Source organism: Mauremys reevesii, linkage group 2 (genome assembly GCF_016161935.1).
Source record: "Mauremys reevesii isolate NIE-2019 linkage group 2, ASM1616193v1, whole genome shotgun sequence".
NCBI classification, from domain to species: Eukaryota; Metazoa; Chordata; order Testudines; family Geoemydidae; genus Mauremys; species Mauremys reevesii.
The window spans coordinates 55,592,802-55,612,203 of record NC_052624.1 but is presented as its reverse complement, the minus strand read 5'-3'; the positions used below and the strand labels follow the sequence as shown (position 1 = coordinate 55,612,203).

Here is a 19,402-nt window from a genome sequence, read left to right as displayed (position 1 = left end):
GAACAATGGGTTTTCTCAACCAGAGCATGTGGGGAGAGGGATGAAGGGGACAAGAATGGACAAGTCTGCCAGTTGACCACATGGCAAAAAAGATAGACTCTATTTAAGAGGGAGTGCTTCTCTGTGAGGGTGGCCATCTATTGCCACATGCTTGAAGAATGAACTGGAGTGAGAGAAGCAGTAGGGACAGAGAGATTCTGCCTCAGCTGAAACAATGACAAGACTTTGGACTCACAGAAGGGGTGACAGGCATGGGGTGGGTGAGTATGTCTCAGGACTTCTGTTGTTTTGCAAATGTCTGTAACTCTCTCATGTTCTTTTTTAAGAGTAAAGTTTCTGCAGTTAAGAAATCCCTTGGCTAAGCCTGTGTTCCTTGCTTTCCTGTCTTGTTGTCCCTGAAGGGGATAAACTGGAACCCCAGAGTGCCCACAGCTGGTGGAGCACACGGGGAGTGTGTGTAAATGACTAGGGCAGAGGTTTTCTAACTGTGGTGCAAGCTCCATTCAGGTGGTCCGCTGATAGTTCCCTCTAAGGTGCAAGCCTGGGCAGCTGCACACAAGAGAATGAAGGGCCACCCAACTAATTAGTGGTGCTGCGCAGGCGTGGCTCCACTAATTAGGTGCCCGGACCCTTGAGAAGATGCACATGTAAGGTGAGGTGGTGGGCTTGGGGGAAATAGGGGGTATGTGGGAGGGGGCAGTGGGGTGAGAAGAGGAGGTGGGGGGAATTTGGGATGTGCAGGGCTGTGGCAGCCAGAGATGAGGTGACTTTCCCCAGCTCCAGAGCTGCAGCTGCCAGAGAGAGACGGCCTTCCTTCCCAGCCTCAGCTTCGGGGCTGCCGTGGCAGGAGATAAAGGGCACATCCATCACATTAGAAAGGTAAAGCTACTGATATTAAAATATGAGTTGTGTGCTTTTATTTGTAGAACAAAAAACATTAATTATTAAGGTTTTTTTTATATAGCACTTTTATCCAAAGTGCTTTACAATAGTTAGCTAACGGTACAAGCAACATTTGGAAAAATCATTAAATGGTCTGCTGAGACCCTCAGCAATTTTCAAGTGGTCCACGAAAAAAAAAGTTTGAGAACCACTGGACTAGAGGGCATAGGAAGTCTAAGGGACTGGTTCCCAGGCCTGGGATAGCTGGACTGCAAAGTCCTACTGCTCCAGGAAGGACTCAACCAAAAGGTCTATAAAATACTGTCTATCAAAATACAGTATAAAACATTAAAATGTGTACATAAGCGCTTTCCCCATGTACAAACGCCCTCCCAAAATTCCATGCCCCTGTAAAATGTCTGTCAAAGACAATCTCACTAATGTGCCCTGAGAGACTGAATAATGAATTCTTACAAAACTCTATGGCTCTCCTCATGCCTCTGGGCCTCACCCCTCTCTCTGCTGTTATTCCTGTGGTGAAATATTCTAAAGTCCTTGGGGTAGTGGGGTGGGATGGTTTATTAAACTATATAACAATAGAAAGCTTTAGATATCTGATGGAGCTACTCACTGTTTGATACATCAAATGATTTGAAGCTAGGTCATTCAAACATTGCTCCCAGCACATACCAGCACACAAAATGGGACATAAATTGTTATATGATATAACCCCACCTTTATCTGAAATGCTACAGGGCACCCAAACTAGTTGGACGACAGAACTTCATACGTACATTCCATTCTGTCACTTCATATCAAGTAATGCTGAGTTGCATCATATACGCCCAGTGGGAAACAATTCCTGTCAGAGAAATCAAAACGACAGGGGTTTGGTTGAGTTTTGGTTTTGCAGGAACGGCCTGTGGGTCAGATGCCTGAAAGAATATGGTATTTTAAATCCAATTCATGTATATCTAGCTATCTATCTACATTTGCTGTGTAGTTTAAGAAATGTATATACAGTATATTAGGTATTGGTTTAGACTGTAGATAATACACGTGAAGTGAAGAACTCCCCCACCTGCAGATGGGAAAGCATTAGACTGACATGAAGTTGGAAGCTGATTATTATACTTACTTCTGAGGGCATTCTGCACCAAAAAATTAAAAATTCTGCACACAATAATTTAAAATTCTTCAAAATTCTGGAAATGTTGTCAGATAAATGTGGAGGCTCCGGCATGGCATTGGGGAGCACAGGGCACTGGCTGCACAGAGGTGGGAGAACACTGTGCAGCTCCCCACACTCCAGGGCACAGGCTCAGCAGTGAGGCTGCACCCAACCCTGACATAGCGCAAAGACCAGACCTGCCCCAGAAACACCCCAGGGCCCTGCCCCTCTGTGCCAGGAGCACCAACATAAGAACGGCCACACTGGGTCAGACCAAAGGGCTATGTAGCCCAGTATCCTGTCTGTCGACAGTGGCCAATGCCAGGTGCCCCAGAGGGAATGAACAGAACAGGTAATCATCAAGTGATTCCTCCCCTGTCGGCCATTCCCAGCTTCTGGCAAACAAAAGCTAGGGACACCATCCCTGCCCATCCTGGTTAATAGCCATTGATGGACCTATCATCCATGAATGTATCTAGTTCTTTTTTGAAGCCTGTTATAGTCTTGGCCTTCAGAACATCCTCTGGCAAGGAGTTCCATAGGTTGACTGTGAAGAAATACTTCCTTTTGTTTGGTTTAAATCTGCTGCCTATTAATTTAATTTGGTGACCCCTAGTTCTTGTGTTCTGAGAAGGAGTAAATAACACTTCCTTATTTACTAGTCATGATTTTATAGACCTCCATCATATCCCCCCTTAGTCGTCTCTTTTCCAAGCAGAAAAGTCCTAGTCTTATTAATCTCTCCTCATATGGCAGCCATTCCATACCCTAAGAATTTTTGTTGCCCTTTTCTGAACCTTTTCCAATTCCAATATACCTTTTTTGAGATGGAACGACTACATCTGCATGCAGTATTCAAGATGTGAGCATATTGTGGGTTTATATAGAGGCAATACGATATTTTCTGTCTTATGGTCTATTCCGTTATTAATTATTCCCAACATTCTGTTTGCTTTTTGACTGTCACTGTACATTGAGTGGATGTTTTCAGAGAACTATCCACAATGACTCCAGGATCTCTTTCTTGAGTGGTAACAGCTAATTTAGACCCCAGGTCTGGGCAGGCAGGCTCAGCAAGGCAGGATCCAGGTCTGGAGGGACTTGGTGTGTGGGGGATCCAGGTGTGGGTTGAGAGGGTTCTGTGGGGGGCAGTCTGGGTGTGGGTGGCTCAGTGGTGGATCCGGGTTGGGGGGGGGATGTGGATGCACAGGGGCTTGTTGGGGGCGTTCTAGGTGCAATGGTAATGGTACTCTGCAAGGGGGTGCAGGTGAAGGTGGTTGGGGCTTAGCAGGGGGAGGGTCTGGGTTTGTGGGGGATAGAGCTCAGCATGGGGGTTGGGTATGAAGGGCTCAGTGGAGGGGTCAAGATGCTGGAGGAGTGGGGCTCTGTGGTGTGAAAATCCAGGTGCAACTGGTTGGGGCTCAGTAAGGTGGATATCTGGGTGCAGGTGGCTCATCAGGGTGGTCCAGGTGAAGGGGGAGTAGGGCTCATCAGGGGGGGTTCTGGGTGCAGGGGTGAGGCTCTGTGGGAGTGTCTGGCTATGAGGGGGTCTGGATGCATGGGGGTTGGGTGGATGGGAGAGCAACTCCTTATACAGTGACCCCCTCCCACTGCAGCTGAGGAGCGATGGGTGCAGGAAGCATGTGGCAGTGGGGGAATTAGCAGAGCTTCCTACAGCTGGAGAAGAAATCTGGGGGCGGGTCTGACATGACCCTGGATGCTGTGCAGGAGAAGAGGAAATCCCATCCTTCCCCGCCCAGCCACAACTAGCAGCTGAGCCCAGTGCAAGGTAGGAGACACCAGCCGGGTCTTCCCCAGTCCCACCTTCTGCTCCACCGTGATGTACCTCTCTGCTAGCTGCCCTGGGCACCCGAAACGTACTGCTGGGGAGGCTTACCTGACCACTCTTTTGTAGCTTTTCTTTTCTTTCCTGTCACAAAGTCATTTTTCTGTGGGGAAGCAAAGACATCTCCGGGTGGCATAAATTCTGCACATGTGCGGTGGTGCAGAATTCCCCCAGGAGTATATATTAATATTTAAGACAGAGGGTCAGATCCTCAACTGGTGTAAATCAGAGCAGGGCCAATTAACGTTAATGGATATTGGGGTCACTCAGCACCTCACACTGTCTGGTCCTAATTCCACTTAGCTAATCTCAAAATCTGCTTTACTATTTTGGCAGCACTAGAAAATTGTTGGCTCTGAAATTTGGCAGTTTTTGGGTTTGAGCTCAATTTATTTATAATGTACATGTAATATTTTGTTTTATTCCTCCCATTTAGTTATGCTATTTATTATAAAGTATCTCACAGATCTAGAACTCACCAATCTTAGGAGCATATATTGAATATGTTCTTAGGGAAAGAAGGGGCTAAATCTGTAAGTACACTCCTAAATGCATTTTCTATTCTGCACCCAAAGTCCATGGAAAAAGTAAAAACTCTCTGTAAGAAATGCTAAGAAAAGGATAGTGGCCCCATGTTATCTGAGCTCTTAAATAAAATTGTTTAGAAGACTTGAAAGAAAAAAAACATTCAAAAATACAAGAATTGCTATTTAACCATATGAAATAAGGGAGTGTCAAGCCCTTCACAAGCAATGGAAGTCAAAGGAATAATCAAGCAATCAGTTATTGTACCTGAAACAGTTAAATATTAACTCTCATAGAGTGTAACAAGCTCTTTATGGTGAATAAAGGAAAGCCACCTGGACCAGTGATATGCTGTTCCAGTTTTTCATGAAACAATTCCTACAGGACAAGGAACATAATCACTGAGGTGGAGAATGAGGTCTGAGATAAGCAATCTGGAGTGTATAACATAATTCACACTGTTGGCTCCAGTTTTAGAGCCTAAGACTGGAGCTTCCCTCTCCCTTCATTAGTGAGGAACAAGAGAGGCTCAGGGAACTTTCCAGCTAGCCTCTCTGAGATTCCAGGAAGTAAGGTTGCTGGGAAATGAGGTCTCTCCTGGCAGCCATATTTGTATTTGTAGACTGCAGCAACGTCTGCTGGGAAATAGATGTGAGAATTAAAATATTACCTATGTTACTAAAGGCTGCTGGGTACAGTTTAGGGAAGAGATTTAGCAAACACACACTGAATTAATATTTGGAAAGTCTAGATACTGACTGACATAAGGCAAAGATTTCAGAAAGGGATGCCTAAAATTAGGCTCCTAGAGCCATATTTAGGCATCTGAAGAAGTGACCTGATTTTCAAATGTGTTGAGCACCCAGTGGCTCCCATTGATTTCAGGAGCCTACATGTGGATTTAGGAGCCTAATTTTAGACACCCATTTCTGAAAATCTTGGCTTAGAGGAGATTTAATTTAGACAGATGCTACAGTGGCCATCTGTAAGATGTAGCTCTGCATCCTATGGGAGAAGCACAGGAGCAAAGCCCTCTCAGGTAAAACACTCATTATATTACTACTTTCTGCCTCTCGTTGCATTTACCTATAATCAGTCTATGCATAAAGATAGCATAAAGTACTTTGATATGGAGTTTAAAAAAATCTTGACCTCCTTGAACACTTAGATTTCTTGTTTATCACACATCCAACATCCAGTTCATAACATTACATTACATATCAAAGTGCTGAACTACATTAATAAGAAATGTAATAATTACAGTCAAATGAGATCATCATCTTATCTGTGCTCAGCATTTTCCTAGTTACTCTTTACAAAATGTTGGGAAAACTAAAAATAAAAAGTGGTGTATTAGGGTAAAGAGTATTTTCTCTTAAACATACTCTGTCTAAATGCATTTGGAAATTGCTTTTCACTAGCAGATACATGAAATCATAATGAATTCGACATCTATATCTGACGGGTTTCATTTCCCTTTCTGGATAGTGCTAAACTTTCCCTACCAGAGATGGCCATTATTCTGGGTCCCTTAAAATACGTCTGAAAACCAAAATGCACTAAGGGGGCCTCAAATGGCATGTACTGTAGTTTCAGAATATGTTGCCCAGATCAGGAACACAATATATTTTGCTCTGCAAATTATATAGAGCAAACACCATGGATATATATATATATAATTTTGCTCTGCAAATTATATAGAGCAAACACTATGCAGGCAAATGATTCTATACTTTTCCTAAATGTTGCACTATATTGCACGTATATCAAATATAAAATCATGGATTTTTATGACATAATTAAAATAAATATAGAATTACTTTGTTACATAGGACATGAATCAGAGAGAGATTTAAAATATCAGATTTTAAACTGTGTTTGTTTTTAAGGTTCCCAAATAATGTGATCGTTTACAGAGTCTGTATGGCTGCCCACTAGAATAAGTTTCATTGTAAATGTTCCTATTTGATTCAGGTTTAAAAAACCAAAAAAATCAATGCTCTGCCTTAGACTACAGCATGCACAGTAAACAATCTCTTAATTACCACAGTGATGGAAACCTCAAGTTCTGAATCATCATTTTGACTTTCTCAAAGGAATGAAAGAACCCTGCTGCAGGCTAAAACTTCCATCCAATCACGCAAAGACAAATCAGCCTTTGGGCAAATCAGGAATCTTGATTTAAGCTTACCTGGACTTGGCTGTTTGCCCATATTTTAAAATACCTTTTAAAAATCACCCAAAAGGCCATATAAGTGTCTCTGTGTTAAAATGTATTTTGTATGGGGTAATTGCTATGAAAGGGTAAAATTATTTGATTCAAAAATTAACCCTGAATGTAATTTTCTTTGAAAAAATAGAAAGGTTAGCTCACAGGGTGTAGTATTCAAATACCTAGCTTGTGGGTGGAGTTGAGGTGTGCCAAGGTGCATAAATAGGTATTACTGAGACTTTGCAGTTCACACTGAAACTTGGAACACTTGCCCAGCTCCTCCGACAAGTGGGAGGATAAACAAGGTAAGGCTATGAGCTGTTGCTTAGAAATGCACCTGTTAGAATCCAGTGAGCTTTGGACTCAAGTTACTTATTGCTGTGGCAGGTGAGAAATGGAAAGGGAAGAATAAGGCAACTTAAAGCATATAGCTTGCCATAAAGGGGACAGGTGGAATAATACTGTCTCTTCAATTAAAAGAACCAGAAACTTTATTTTCCTCTTGAACCTTATCATGGCAATATCTAGCTTTGTACAGATGCTGCTTTAAGGAGCAGGTTTGATGCTGGTTGGTCATTGCTTTCAATTCTGCATCAGCCAGCAAGCTGAGATTTGTTTGCTCTTTGATTTCCTGTCTGACCAGTTCCTTTTTTTTTTAAAGCAATATTTCCTACATAATGATCTAACTAAACTGTCTCTGGAGTCTGCTCTGAATCTCCACTGGGCTTCCTAATGAAGATTTACTAGATTTCCTCCCCTCTAAGGAGACTTTTTTTTTCTAATCTAAACATCAGCCTATTTCCAAAAAAAAACATTTCTTGTTGTTTTTTCTAGGCTGTTGAAGCCATGACCGAGCAGAGAGCCAGAGTCTATTGGGCATTAGAGCAGCAAAGGGTGATTTACCAGGCATTCTAACTCCTCTTAACAAGCCCCCCTCATGTGGTTTTCCCCAAAGCCCTGGAAAGAGGTAGCCTCACCATGCTTTCACTTTTGCAGCCTGCATTTAAAATATGCCTGCTGAAGCTCATGCATCCATTTTGATTTTCCTATGTATGTTCTGGAATACCTATCTGTTTATCTTAAGTTTTCTGTAGTACCCCTCCCCATGCTATCCTAGAGAACTTAGAGAGCAAATTTGAATCTCACAGAGTAAGAGTACTAAGTTTATTCCCTGTTAGGATTATTTAAAAGATCAAGGAACTTTTGATCAAACTTTCCAGGCTCCATCCTCACTCCCTGAGTCAGGCTGAGGAAGATATGTCAGTAGTAAAGCATCCCTTAAACTGATACGTTTGCAGTTTGAAACAAATCCTCTGTTCTAATCTGTGTTCAAACCCTGGCTCTGCCACTCTGAGATCCCTAAGGTCAGTAATTTTGCCCCTCTGTACCTCAGTTTCTCTGAGAAATGGAGTAAGCCCTCCTAAACTGACCTCCCTTACAAGGATGTTGGGAGATATCTTGTCTCTCTCATTTATAGAACACCTATTTACTGTAGTAATGAATACGTGAGGTAATATCTTTTATTGGGTCAACTTCTGTTATAAAGGTTTTATAATATCTAAGACACTTATTCATATTTGCAAGTGCCTTTAGACCATTAAATAATGGTACTATAGAAGTTATCTAATTGTCAAATCTCATTTGTCTTATTGATTGAATTCAATGTATGTAAAGCCACCATCAATAAAAACAGAAAGAACTCGCATCAGAGTGAGTATCTAGGATGACTGCATTGAGATGAGACGGGCATATTTTAAAGTGGCCGCAAGTAACTTTTAAAGATTTTGGGGAGATGATAGATTTTTTTAGCGAACAAATTATTAATAAATCAACTTTACTACTTATTCATTACATCCTTGAAAATGCAAACTAGGAAGAGTTGTTCATTCTAGCAGTGACTCAGCCCAGCTTCATATTTGTTACTTAGCCATTTATATACTGAAGGCTCATGTACTGTATGATCCTGCTGAGCAATTTCCTAGTTGGCATTCTGAGAAACTGCCAGAATTCTAAGGGTTTGTTGTCTTTTCAGCACTAGCCATGGAGAAGAGTTGTATTTCTGTGTTCCTGCTGCTTGTTGCTGTCTCTTATGCCCTGGCTAAGAACGATGGCAAAAGGGATACAAAAGAAGTAAAAGAGACCAAACCAAAACTGCCTCAAACTCTCTCCAGAGGTAAAAACTTGGTTCATTCTCCCAATCCTAGCTCCATGAAACTCTTTCACCCCTCAATCTGCTTCCATTAAATCCTATTACATTTTTAAATAGCTGTCTGGCCTGCAGTCCCTCTCCTTTCACCTGCCTATATATTTACAAATATTTTTTTTCTATGGCCTCTAAATATAACCAACCCTCCCCACCCCCCAGTACTTTTTTCTCCCAGAAGAGATTTCATCTTCATTCAATTACAATACCCTTTTTGGCAGCATATTCTCTCAAAGTACTTCTTAGTATCCTTTACTTCATATTTCAAGCCTAGATATAATATTCTCATTGCTAACAACTTTTAAAGGTAATTGTATGTCATTTTTCTTTAGGGTGGGGTGATAATCTGATCTGGACTCAGACCTATGAAGAAGCCTTGTTCAGAGCCAAGACCGGGTAAAACAACATTTTTTCTATCCTGGCCACAGGTTTCAATGGCGCCATCTAGTGTTATCTGATTTACCTGATGCCTTTGGCATTAGGGAAAGAACTCTGAGGACGGTTAGAAATCTGTGCTTTCGTTAATTGTCCTTCACAGTCTGAGATGATCTCCCTCATCAGCAGTGGCTTTAAGGTTGTCAATAAGGAAAGTCTAAAATGAGGTGTCTTCTTCCATTTCAGCAACAAGCCCCTGATGATCATCCACCATTTAGAGGACTGCCCACATAGTCAAGGTAACATAGCTTTGAACATAAAGCCATCTTATTTTCTACCTTATGAACTCAGATACTGCTAAAATACAACCTTGCGCTCTAATTCAGTGGCATACTCCACTCACTTCAGTAGAGTTCTCTGTGGGCATTAAGGGCCAACTGAAGGATCAGGGCCTGACACCCAAACTAGACTTGTCTGAGTTGGACTGGAAGGCAGAACTAAAATAATGTGGTGGGTTTGGATAAAATTCAAATTTCCAGGAGATTTGAAGGGGTTTGAATTTGGAGGGGAGAGGGGAACAGACTTATGCCATTTCTATTTGTTACGTCAGCTCTGTTCCAGATATCGCGCACACACAGGCTTAAAACTCTCCATTTTAATTCTTTCCGTTGGACTTGCTAAAATCTCCTAACTTTGGAAAGTCCACAAATCATGTCTGAATCTTTTCCTATATCATTTCTTGGCAAATGTTTGTGATTTTTCCCCTCTTTCCCCAAGTTTGTATTTTATTTATTATTTGTAACAATTGTTTGACATTTCTTAATTGTAGCACTGAAGAAAGTATTTGCTGAACACAAAGAAATACAGAAATTGGCTGAAAAGTTTGTTCTTCTGAATCTTGTTGTAAGTTCTCCAGTTATATTTTATCAAAACTTAAAACTTCAACTAGCTCTACTCATGACAGTGGTTGGAAGCAGTAAACATATATCATTATTTATGGCTTCTTTCAGTTTAATCAGATATGACTAGAAGTGTCTGGTGCTACAACAGGGATAGATTTAACAATAAATACAGTATATTCTATAGCTATTACAAGAAGATATACACAACAGTATAAGATTTATTTAAAATAAATAAAAACATTGTTAAATATGACATCTGCAGATTTACCGTGTTCTTTGGTTAGTGTATTTCTCAAACTTTAAAACTTCGAACTACATGTTAAGTTTGATAGCCAAGAAATTATCAAGTAGAAAGAAAATGTTCTGTTTGTGCTTTTTATACAACATGATCTGCAGCAATCTTGACTTAGAACCTTATCACTTTTGTTCCAGTATGAAACAACTGACAAACATCTTTCACCTGATGGCCAGTATGTCCCTAGAATTCTGTTTATAGGTGAGTACTGTTGGTTTTAATGACACAGCCTCCAAGGATGATATCCATTTTGAAGCTATAGAGCGGGGTAGGCAACCTATGGCTCAGGTGCCGAAGGTGGCACGTGAGCTGATTTTTCAGTGGCACTCACACTGCCCAGGTCCTGGCCACTGGTCCGGGGGCTCTGCATTTTAATTTAATTTTAAATGAAGCTTCTTAAACATTTTTAAAACCTTATTTACTTTACATACAACAATAGTTTAGTTATATATTATAGACTTATAGAAAGAGACCTTCTAAAAACATTAAAATGTATTACTGGCACGCGAAACCTTAAATTAGAGTGAATAGATGAAGACTTGGCACATCACTTCTGAAAGGTTGCCAACCCCTGCTATAGAGGCTGGGTTCCCCCAGCATGATACAAACAAGGAACACTCTGCATTGTTAACAGGGGTTAATACCAAAAGAAGAATAGAATCTTTCATTTTGTTTTGCTGGAACAAATGTGACAAACCAAAACTGGAATTAGGCAGTAGAGTGTGAGTCTTGGGGAAGAGGCAAGCAAATCTGAACACACTTTTTGGCCCATGTCACCTGAGGCATGGTTTGTTTTAATATAAGTGTTCTTCCCTTTATTTTGTCTTGAAGACGAAATGGGCCCCTGACTGGGCTCTGCCTTCGGATTTTCAATCTTCCCAACTATGGGTGAGATCTAAGCTCTGTTGAGACATTTGGAGCATCATATAGTGTGTAGGGCAGCTATTGATGCTCAGAACAGATATAGAGATGGTTGACCCCCCTCTTACTTCTCAAAGCTGTTTCTGAACATGAATAACCAGTAAACTGTTTTCGCTTTTGAAATAAAATCTTGAGATTATAAAAGTAGTAATGATCCAATATGCGTAAAGGACCAGACTTTCAAAGCTAGATGTACTGAATTGTGTGCCTAATTAATATGCATTAGTACCTGACATGCACATACTATTGAATATTTAGGTGTATAACTGGCCACATCCACACATCAAGCAATGGTGTAAGCACTGCTCATGCATAGCTTTGAAATCTATATTGTTAGATGTATACCTCACAATCTAAAAAACATCATTAATGCTATAGCTGTCTTTCACTCACTACAAAAAGTAATCTCACTTTTTTCTAAACTCAAACCCATGTTTTTTTAAACCCAAAATACCCCTCTAATGGGCAAAAAACAAAACCTGTCAGGAGGGTGATAAATGTGTGAGAGAGAACTTCTAGAGGTTTCTCTCATGGAGTTTTCATCAGATAACACCAATACATACGGGTGAGTCTGCCGTCTCCCCTCACAGAATGAACAGGGCATTTGGCTCTAGAAAAGAGATTTCAGGCAGCCACAAGAGGCCATATGGACTCTAGGACTCTCTGTCCTCTCTCTGGCTCCCTGACAGCATAATTCCAGAGAGTCTGTACTGCTGGGGACTCCTCTGTCCACTGCTGCCCCTGGAACCACGAACCTGAAGGGTATGGTGGGGAACGAAAATCCCAGGGAAGATTTCCAGGTGCAAAGGTAGCTCCACTTGGGACTTAATACAGCCTTAAATGACACTAATCTTAGACAAATTTCTTATGGGGCTGGCAGAGCCACTTACAGTATCCTCTTTCTCCCTCCCTAACCTCAAAAGGGCCTTTGCCAGTTCTGGGATGGGCTTGCATGTGGATCATGTTGAGACAGTTTATTTCTTTCTGTTGACCAAAGTAAGGGGGCTAAAGGACCATGTGTCTCTTCATAACTATTAATATTTGTAACCATGCACATCAGGGTAATTCAGGTATCCTGTAATGAAGTGGGATGTAAAATTGGGCAACTGCACTATTCAGAACTGAATTTTCCTGATCAGGTTTCAGAAACACTGAGATTTTATTCACGCCATTTAGAAAACATGAAGTATCAGCTATTGGAACAACATACTCCATCTTCCTATATGTACATATGCAGCAAGTAAAGGTATAGACTTTTTAAGAACATAAGAACGGCTATACTGGGTCAGATCAATGGTCCATTTAGCCCAGTATCCTGTCATCCGACAGTGGCTGGTGCCAGATGCTTCAAAGGTAATGAACAGAACAGGGTAACTTACAAAATTATCCATCCTCTGTCGTCCTGTCCCAGCTTCTAGCAGTCGGAGGTTCAGAGACATACAGAGCAAGGGGATGCATCCCTGACCATCTTGGCTAGCAGCCATGAACTTCTCTAATTCTTGTTTGAATCCAGTTATACTTTTGACCTTCACAACATCCCCTGGCAAAAAGTTCCACAGGTTGACTCTGTATTGTGTGAAAAAGTATTTCCTTATGTATGTTTTAATTGCTGCTGCCTATTAATTTAATTGGGTGCCCCTGGTTCTCGTGTTATGAAAAGGAGTAAATAACACTTCCTTATTCACTTTCTCCACACCATTCATGATTTTATAGACCTCTATCATATCCCTACTTAGTCATCTCTTTTCTAAGGTGAAGAGTCCATCTTTGAAATCTCTTCTCGGATGGAAGTTTTTTTTTTCCCCCATACCCCTAATCATTTTTGTTGCCCTTCTCTGTACTTTTTTCCAATTCTAATACATATACTTTTGCAATGGGAAACCAAAACTGTACACAGTATTCGAAGTGTGAGCATACCATGGATTTATACAGTGGAAGGACAGAGAATATCCTATCTACCCCTTTCCTAATAGTGCCTACATTGTTAACTTTTTTGATTTGCCACTTCATGTTAAGCAGATGTTTCCACAGACCTATCCATGATGACACCAAGATCTTTCTTGAGTGGTAACACTAATTTAAACCCCCATCAATTTCTATATATAGTTTTGTTTCCCAGTGAGCATTACTTTGCACTTATTAAATTTATTGTGCCATTTTGTTGCCCAGTCACCCAATCTTTATGAGATCCCTTTGTAATTCTTAGTAGCAAGCTCTGGACTCCATCTTAAGAAATTTTGTGTCATCGGCAAACTTTCCACCTCACTATCTAACCCTTTTTCCAGGTCACTTATGAATACATTGAAACTTACAGGTCCCAAGATAGATCCTTGAGGGACCCCACTATTTACCTCTTTCCACTGTGAAAACTGATAATTTCCTATATTTTAAACAGTTACTGATCCATGAGAGGACCTTCCCTCTTATCCCATTGCTGCCTACTTTACTTAAGAGCCTTTGGTGAAGGACCTTGTCAAAGGCTTTCTGAAAGTCCAAGTACACTATGTCCACTGGATCACCCTTATCAACGTTTGTTGAACCTCCCCTCAAAGAATTCTAATAGATTGGTGGGGCATGATTTCCCTTTACAAAAGTCATAGAATCATAGAAGATTAGGGATGGAAGAGACCTCAGGATGTCATCTAGTCCAACCCCTTGCTCAAAGCAGGACCAACACCAACTAAATAATCCCCAACATACTGATACTTCTGGTCTTTACTATAGTTTCAACCAATTTGCCTGGTACAAGCCAGTAAGCCTAACTTTAGTAATCCCAGGTGTCTGGATCACCTCTAACTGTGTTCATTTTGTTTTTTGAATTGGCACTGCATTAGCTATGTGCCAATCAACTGGTGCAGAGGCTGATTTAAATGATAGTTTACATACCACAGGTAATAGTTTTGCATTGTCATATTTGAGTTCCTTCAGAATTCTTGGGTGAATACCATCTGGTCCTAACGACATTACTGTTTAACTTATCAATTTGTTCCAAAAGTTCCTATAGAAACCTCAATCTGGGACAGTTCCTTAGCTCTGTCACCTAAAAAGAATGTCTCTAGTGTAGAAATCTCCCTCAGATCCTCTGTAGTGAAGTCCAATACAAAGTATTCATTTAGCTTCTCTGCAATGGCCTTATCTTCCTTGAGTGCTCTGTTAGCACCTCAATAATGCAGTGGCTCCACTGATTGGCAGACTTCTTGCTTCTGATGTACTCAAAAAGAAAACAAAAATAGCTGTTTTAGTTTTTGTCTTTTCTTGTTGCTCTTCAAATTCTTTTTTGACCTGCTTAGCTATACTTTGTATACATAAAATATTAATATTGTAGACGATTTAAAATTAATAATTTCTTCCACTGCTTTTCCTTTCCTCTTTCCAGATCCCTCCCTGACAGTTAGAGCAGATATTACTGGAAGATACTCAAACCGTCTCTATGCATATGAGCCTTCAGATATTTCATTGTGTAAGTATTTTATTTCCCAACAGAAGCTTGCATATACATTTAAACAGATGAATGTCTTCTCAAAGAGCCGTGAGAAATGCTAGACCTGTTTTACTTAATATTGGTCGAAACATGATTTAATAGCCAAACCTAATTACATTCTTCATGACCTCTTGCTTATTTAGGGTCCAACTCTGACACCCTCACACTCAGCTGTGCCTTACTGTACAAATACTTGCAATCTATAGGATCTATAGGATCACTTACAGTATAAAGGTGCCAGAATCAGGCTCATAAAAACTACAGCTCATTTTTCAATAGTTTATATATAAAATGGGTACAGACAGCAGCTTTAACAAGAAATTAAATATATAAAGGGACATTACATTAAAATTATTTTCACATAATTGATCCTGGGACACCAGCAGTATGGTTCTAGAGCATTAAAATTCTACCTGTTTGGAAGGAAGATAATACATTTTTGTAGGAAGTTGCCTATTTCATTGGCACTCACTTTGCATGATAGGTGGAACACTGGTGCTCTCAGAGCCGTTGTGGGGCCACAGGATAAGAATCCTATTAAAGTTAACGGGAGTTATTAGTATCTTGCGGCAGAAGAGGACCCATCATTGTAATGGAAATTCAGTGTGTGTGTGTGTGTGTTCCCCTCACAGTTCAAGAGCAATTAAATTGTGTGGAATGACTGGACTCCTCCCACTCCTCTTTGGAAATCATATTAGTAGGGTAGCTTCTGCAGAAACTAATTTAAAACATGGTCAGGACTGTTTAGAAGTCTTGGAAGAGACTGTAAAATGTATGATGGATGAAGAGTTAGTACAATAAGGGAGCTTGTGACAAAGGTCTCTTCAGTAGTAACAGCACTTTCCCTAAAGTAATTTGTCACTAGCTGTATAATTGCACAAATGTAACAGTTCTTAATGTTTCATTTCTAGTGTATTCAAATATGCAGAAAGCTCTGAAACTGCTGAAGACTGAATTATAAGGCAGCAGAAAAGCCCATATGCAGCCAAGATATCTGATCTTCCTGCTCTGCTCTACTCACTGGCATCAGTGAAGACGTTTTAGGTTGATTTTAGAAATGCATAGCACTGGTTTATATGCATAACTAACTGTATGGGTTTTTTTGTTAATACTTTTGTACTGGATGGGATTTTAAGTACTGGTTGCTTTTTAAAAAAAGCAGACAGAACACTGTATACTTCAACTGTAAACCTTGATTTTTTTTTTAAGAAATAAATACATTAAGGTGTCCACAGTGTATGTTGTCTTATTTTATGTGGTGTTACTCAACAATGTATTCAAATAGTCATCCAACACTAACAAAAGAGAGGCTACTTTGTTATAAAAGGCTGCAACTTCCCCACTGTAACATCCAGATGCTAAAACAGATTATGACTTGAAAGCCAGGGAGGCTTCTTCATCTCTACAGTTTTACCAGCCATCTAAGATTCCTATTCCTCAGGCTCCTGTTGAGTGTATTTCCTAGTTCAAACATTAATTTTCTTTAAAAATTTGTTGTTGGTTTTAAGTGTACTGCAAGGATAGGGAAGAACAGCAGCAGCCAGCAATACTGATTTGACCACCTCTTACAAATTCTAAGGAAGTTATAGTAAAATGTCTAAGATAGTAAGAGAAACAGTTATTATTTGCAGTAACTTCATAGTACATTTAGTTCATAATACTAACCCAGAAGTTATTTCCAGATCTATTACTTAAAACTAAATAGTATAAAATTATACTTGTTAATGTTGAACATGAAAATTATTTGTCTTCAGAAATTTTATAGACTCTTTTGGCATGTTTAGTAAGAGGAACACCAGTCTGACAGTTGGGGCCTGTCAGTACAATTATGAATTCTAGTTTATAAAAACTGTTTAATGGAACTGCTGTATGTATCCATCATTGCTGACAAGACTTCAAGTGTCTTTCTCCCAGACTAGGTACAAGGGGGACATGTTAACCTTAACGACTGTTCTTTGACCAAACAATAAGTATGCTAAGGGTATTGTTGGAGCTGGGAGATGCCATCTCCTTCAGCTTTCCTGTAAGGAGCTGGCATTTGGATAATGGAAAATTACCAGCAGGAGAACAAAAGCAGTAGGTGCTGTTGGAGGGGCATATACAACTCAAGGGATTCACTGGGACAGGAAACTTTGGGTAGGAGAGAAGAAGGGCACTGACCAGCCTAGGTCATATACTGTAGCAAACTGACCCTGAATAGCCCCAGAGGACTCTGACTCCAGTGTGTAAGGTGTTGTCTTTTAAAAAAAAATGTATTTCTCATGCAATTAACTAAAGAGTAATAGGGGTTTCAAATCCTATGTAAAGTCTGTGTTGCTATACCTCTCAGGCCTTTGAAGAAGTTAACCTGAGGACCCACCACACCCAGAGTTCTGGGAGAATGTGTGGTTAAGCTACAGGGGAGGAGACTGAGGGGTCAGTACTGGACAAAGGGACTAGATACTTGGACTGCAAGGTCTCAGGAGGTAGTTCTAGATAGGTACTTGCACTGGAGTGAGAGCCAAGAACTCCCAAGATGGGTAGTGTGCAGACTCAGTCAGAATATAGACAGCATAAAGCACATGGAATTCAATTGTTAAATTGCCTCACAGCAGTCTGGTGACTAGCCTGAGAGGGCATGCCCCTGGAGCTGTGATACCACCCACACAAGCCCCTGAAAGCAAAATATTCAGTGACAATACCCTAGTCTCATACTTCTGACATGGGCAGTAGCACAGTATCTACCCTATTACTCTTGACTCTACAATAGAAAACCTTAACTCCCACCTCAGCCACAAAAAGCAACTGTGTGCCAGTGAGCTGTATGATACATTTTCAAATAAGAAGTGAGAGATGACTATGTACACATTGGAGGTGACTGGAATTTTTGTTTAGGGGAGGCAGAGATGAGTAACTGATATGGGCAGGTGGAGCCATGTTAAGATGATTCTAGAGCTGGCCAGTTTTTGTTTTTAGGGGGAACACAAACTCTCCCATCCCCCTTAAAACAACTGTAACCATTTTTTTTGCAAAATTTGATTCTGTTCTTAGTGGCCAAAAGATTTATGAGCAAAGAAGGAACCTGATTTACAAGGAACTCAGTGCTCCCAGTTGGATGCAGTCTACAGCTGATGTACTGCTCATCTTATTTACAGAAGGGCAAATAAGACCACAAAAGAACCCCTGCTCACTTAACCATCTCAGGTAATAGATATGCTTCTGAAGTCTAAAACTCAGATCAGGAGGTACTACTGCTGATAGCTTGCAAGTAGATTTGAAGGTGGGTGGCACTACTTTAGGACATTATTAGTCCCAACTGCTGTAAATAGACAGTTCTGAGACACAGTAGTCAAGAGATGCAGAAACTACAGAACCTGAACCACCAAAAAAGAAAATCAATCTTCTGCTGGTAGCAATTGACTCAGATGATGAAAATGCATCCGTCTGCACTGTTTTGGATTGTTATAGAGCAGAACCCATTAACAGCATGGACACATCCTCTGGAATGGTTGCTGAAGGAGGAAGGGACATACTTGCACATCTGGCATGTAAATATGTTGTGACACCATCTACAACAGTGCCATCCAAATGCCTGTTCACTTTCAGGTGACATTGTAAACAAGAAGCCAGCAACATTATCTCCTGCATATGTAAACAAACTTGTGTCTTAGCAATTGGCTGAACCAGATCTAGGCCTGAAAGTTCTAGATTGTTTTATTTTTGATTCTACAGTTATAAGTTCAACTTTCATGATAAAGAGATTGCACTACAGTATTGGTATTGGGTGAAAATATTTGTAATAAAAATATAAAGTGAGCACTGTACACTTTGTATTCTGTGTAACTGAAATCAATGTATTTGAAAATGTAGAAGACATCCAAAAATATTTAAGCAAATGGTATTCTATTGTTTAGCAGCACAATTAATCATTAATTTGATAGCCCTAGTTTTCAGACTTTCCTCCACAACCCCCAGAGATAGAAACTTTTTTATATAATGATGAAGGGATTCTCTTGTAATTACAGAAGCTTCAATAAAAAACCCACACAAAAAATAAACCACCACGAAATATTGCAAGTCTTGTGATAAAGTCTCATGATTTGGCAAATTGCTAGTCTCTCAGGAAACCTACATTACATGGTTTCAGTCACCACAGTTATGGAAGAATACAACTAAGAGTAAGCAACATTACTTAAAGCACTACCATGAAGCAAGAATTGTAAAAAAACAAACAATCACAAATGGGAGCAACTACATACTTTTATTGTAACCTTCACATTCCCAGCATTCCTCTCATTTATTATTAGCTGTGTTCTCTCTAAAATATGGATTCCGGCTACATACGGAAATTAACCTGTTGCTGAAAAACAGCCATCTGCTGACTCCCCTCTGAAGTGGTATTAAAAATGGTTGTGCTACTGCTGTAGCTAAGCCAAAAAACAGTTTAGGACCAGCTGAAAGAGGGCTTTGCTGCCAACCATTTTCCTAGTGTAAACTGACCCTTAAATTATAAGCCCTTCTTGACAGTATCTTATTAACTTATAATGCTGCTTTTGCAATAATAGGTCTCCCAAAGCCACTTGTTTCCACCTTCTTACTGGAGTGCTCTA

The 19,402-nt window shown here is 40.2% G+C and overlaps 1 protein-coding gene across 3 annotated transcripts; it reads left to right on the top strand.

Moving 5' to 3' along the window:
• Positions 1-767: 767 nt before the first annotated feature.
• AGR2 (anterior gradient 2, protein disulphide isomerase family member) lies at positions 768-16,043 on the top strand. 3 transcript variants are annotated; one of them, XM_039521137.1, is made up of 8 exons: positions 768-879; positions 8,669-8,809; positions 9,172-9,235; positions 9,461-9,513; positions 10,044-10,117; positions 10,549-10,612; positions 14,709-14,792; positions 15,725-16,043. In XM_039521137.1, the coding sequence occupies exons 2-8, from the start codon at positions 8,677-8,679 to the stop codon at positions 15,772-15,774; spliced, it is 522 nt and encodes a 173-aa protein (XP_039377071.1). In that variant the 5' UTR covers positions 768-879; positions 8,669-8,676; the 3' UTR covers positions 15,775-16,043. The 3 variants fall into 3 exon arrangements, with proteins under 3 accessions (XP_039377071.1, XP_039377070.1, XP_039377069.1); XM_039521136.1 differs by lacking the exon at positions 768-879 and adding an exon at positions 3,670-3,842; XM_039521135.1 differs by lacking the exon at positions 768-879 and adding an exon at positions 6,811-6,941.
• Positions 16,044-19,402: the final 3,359 nt, after the last annotated feature.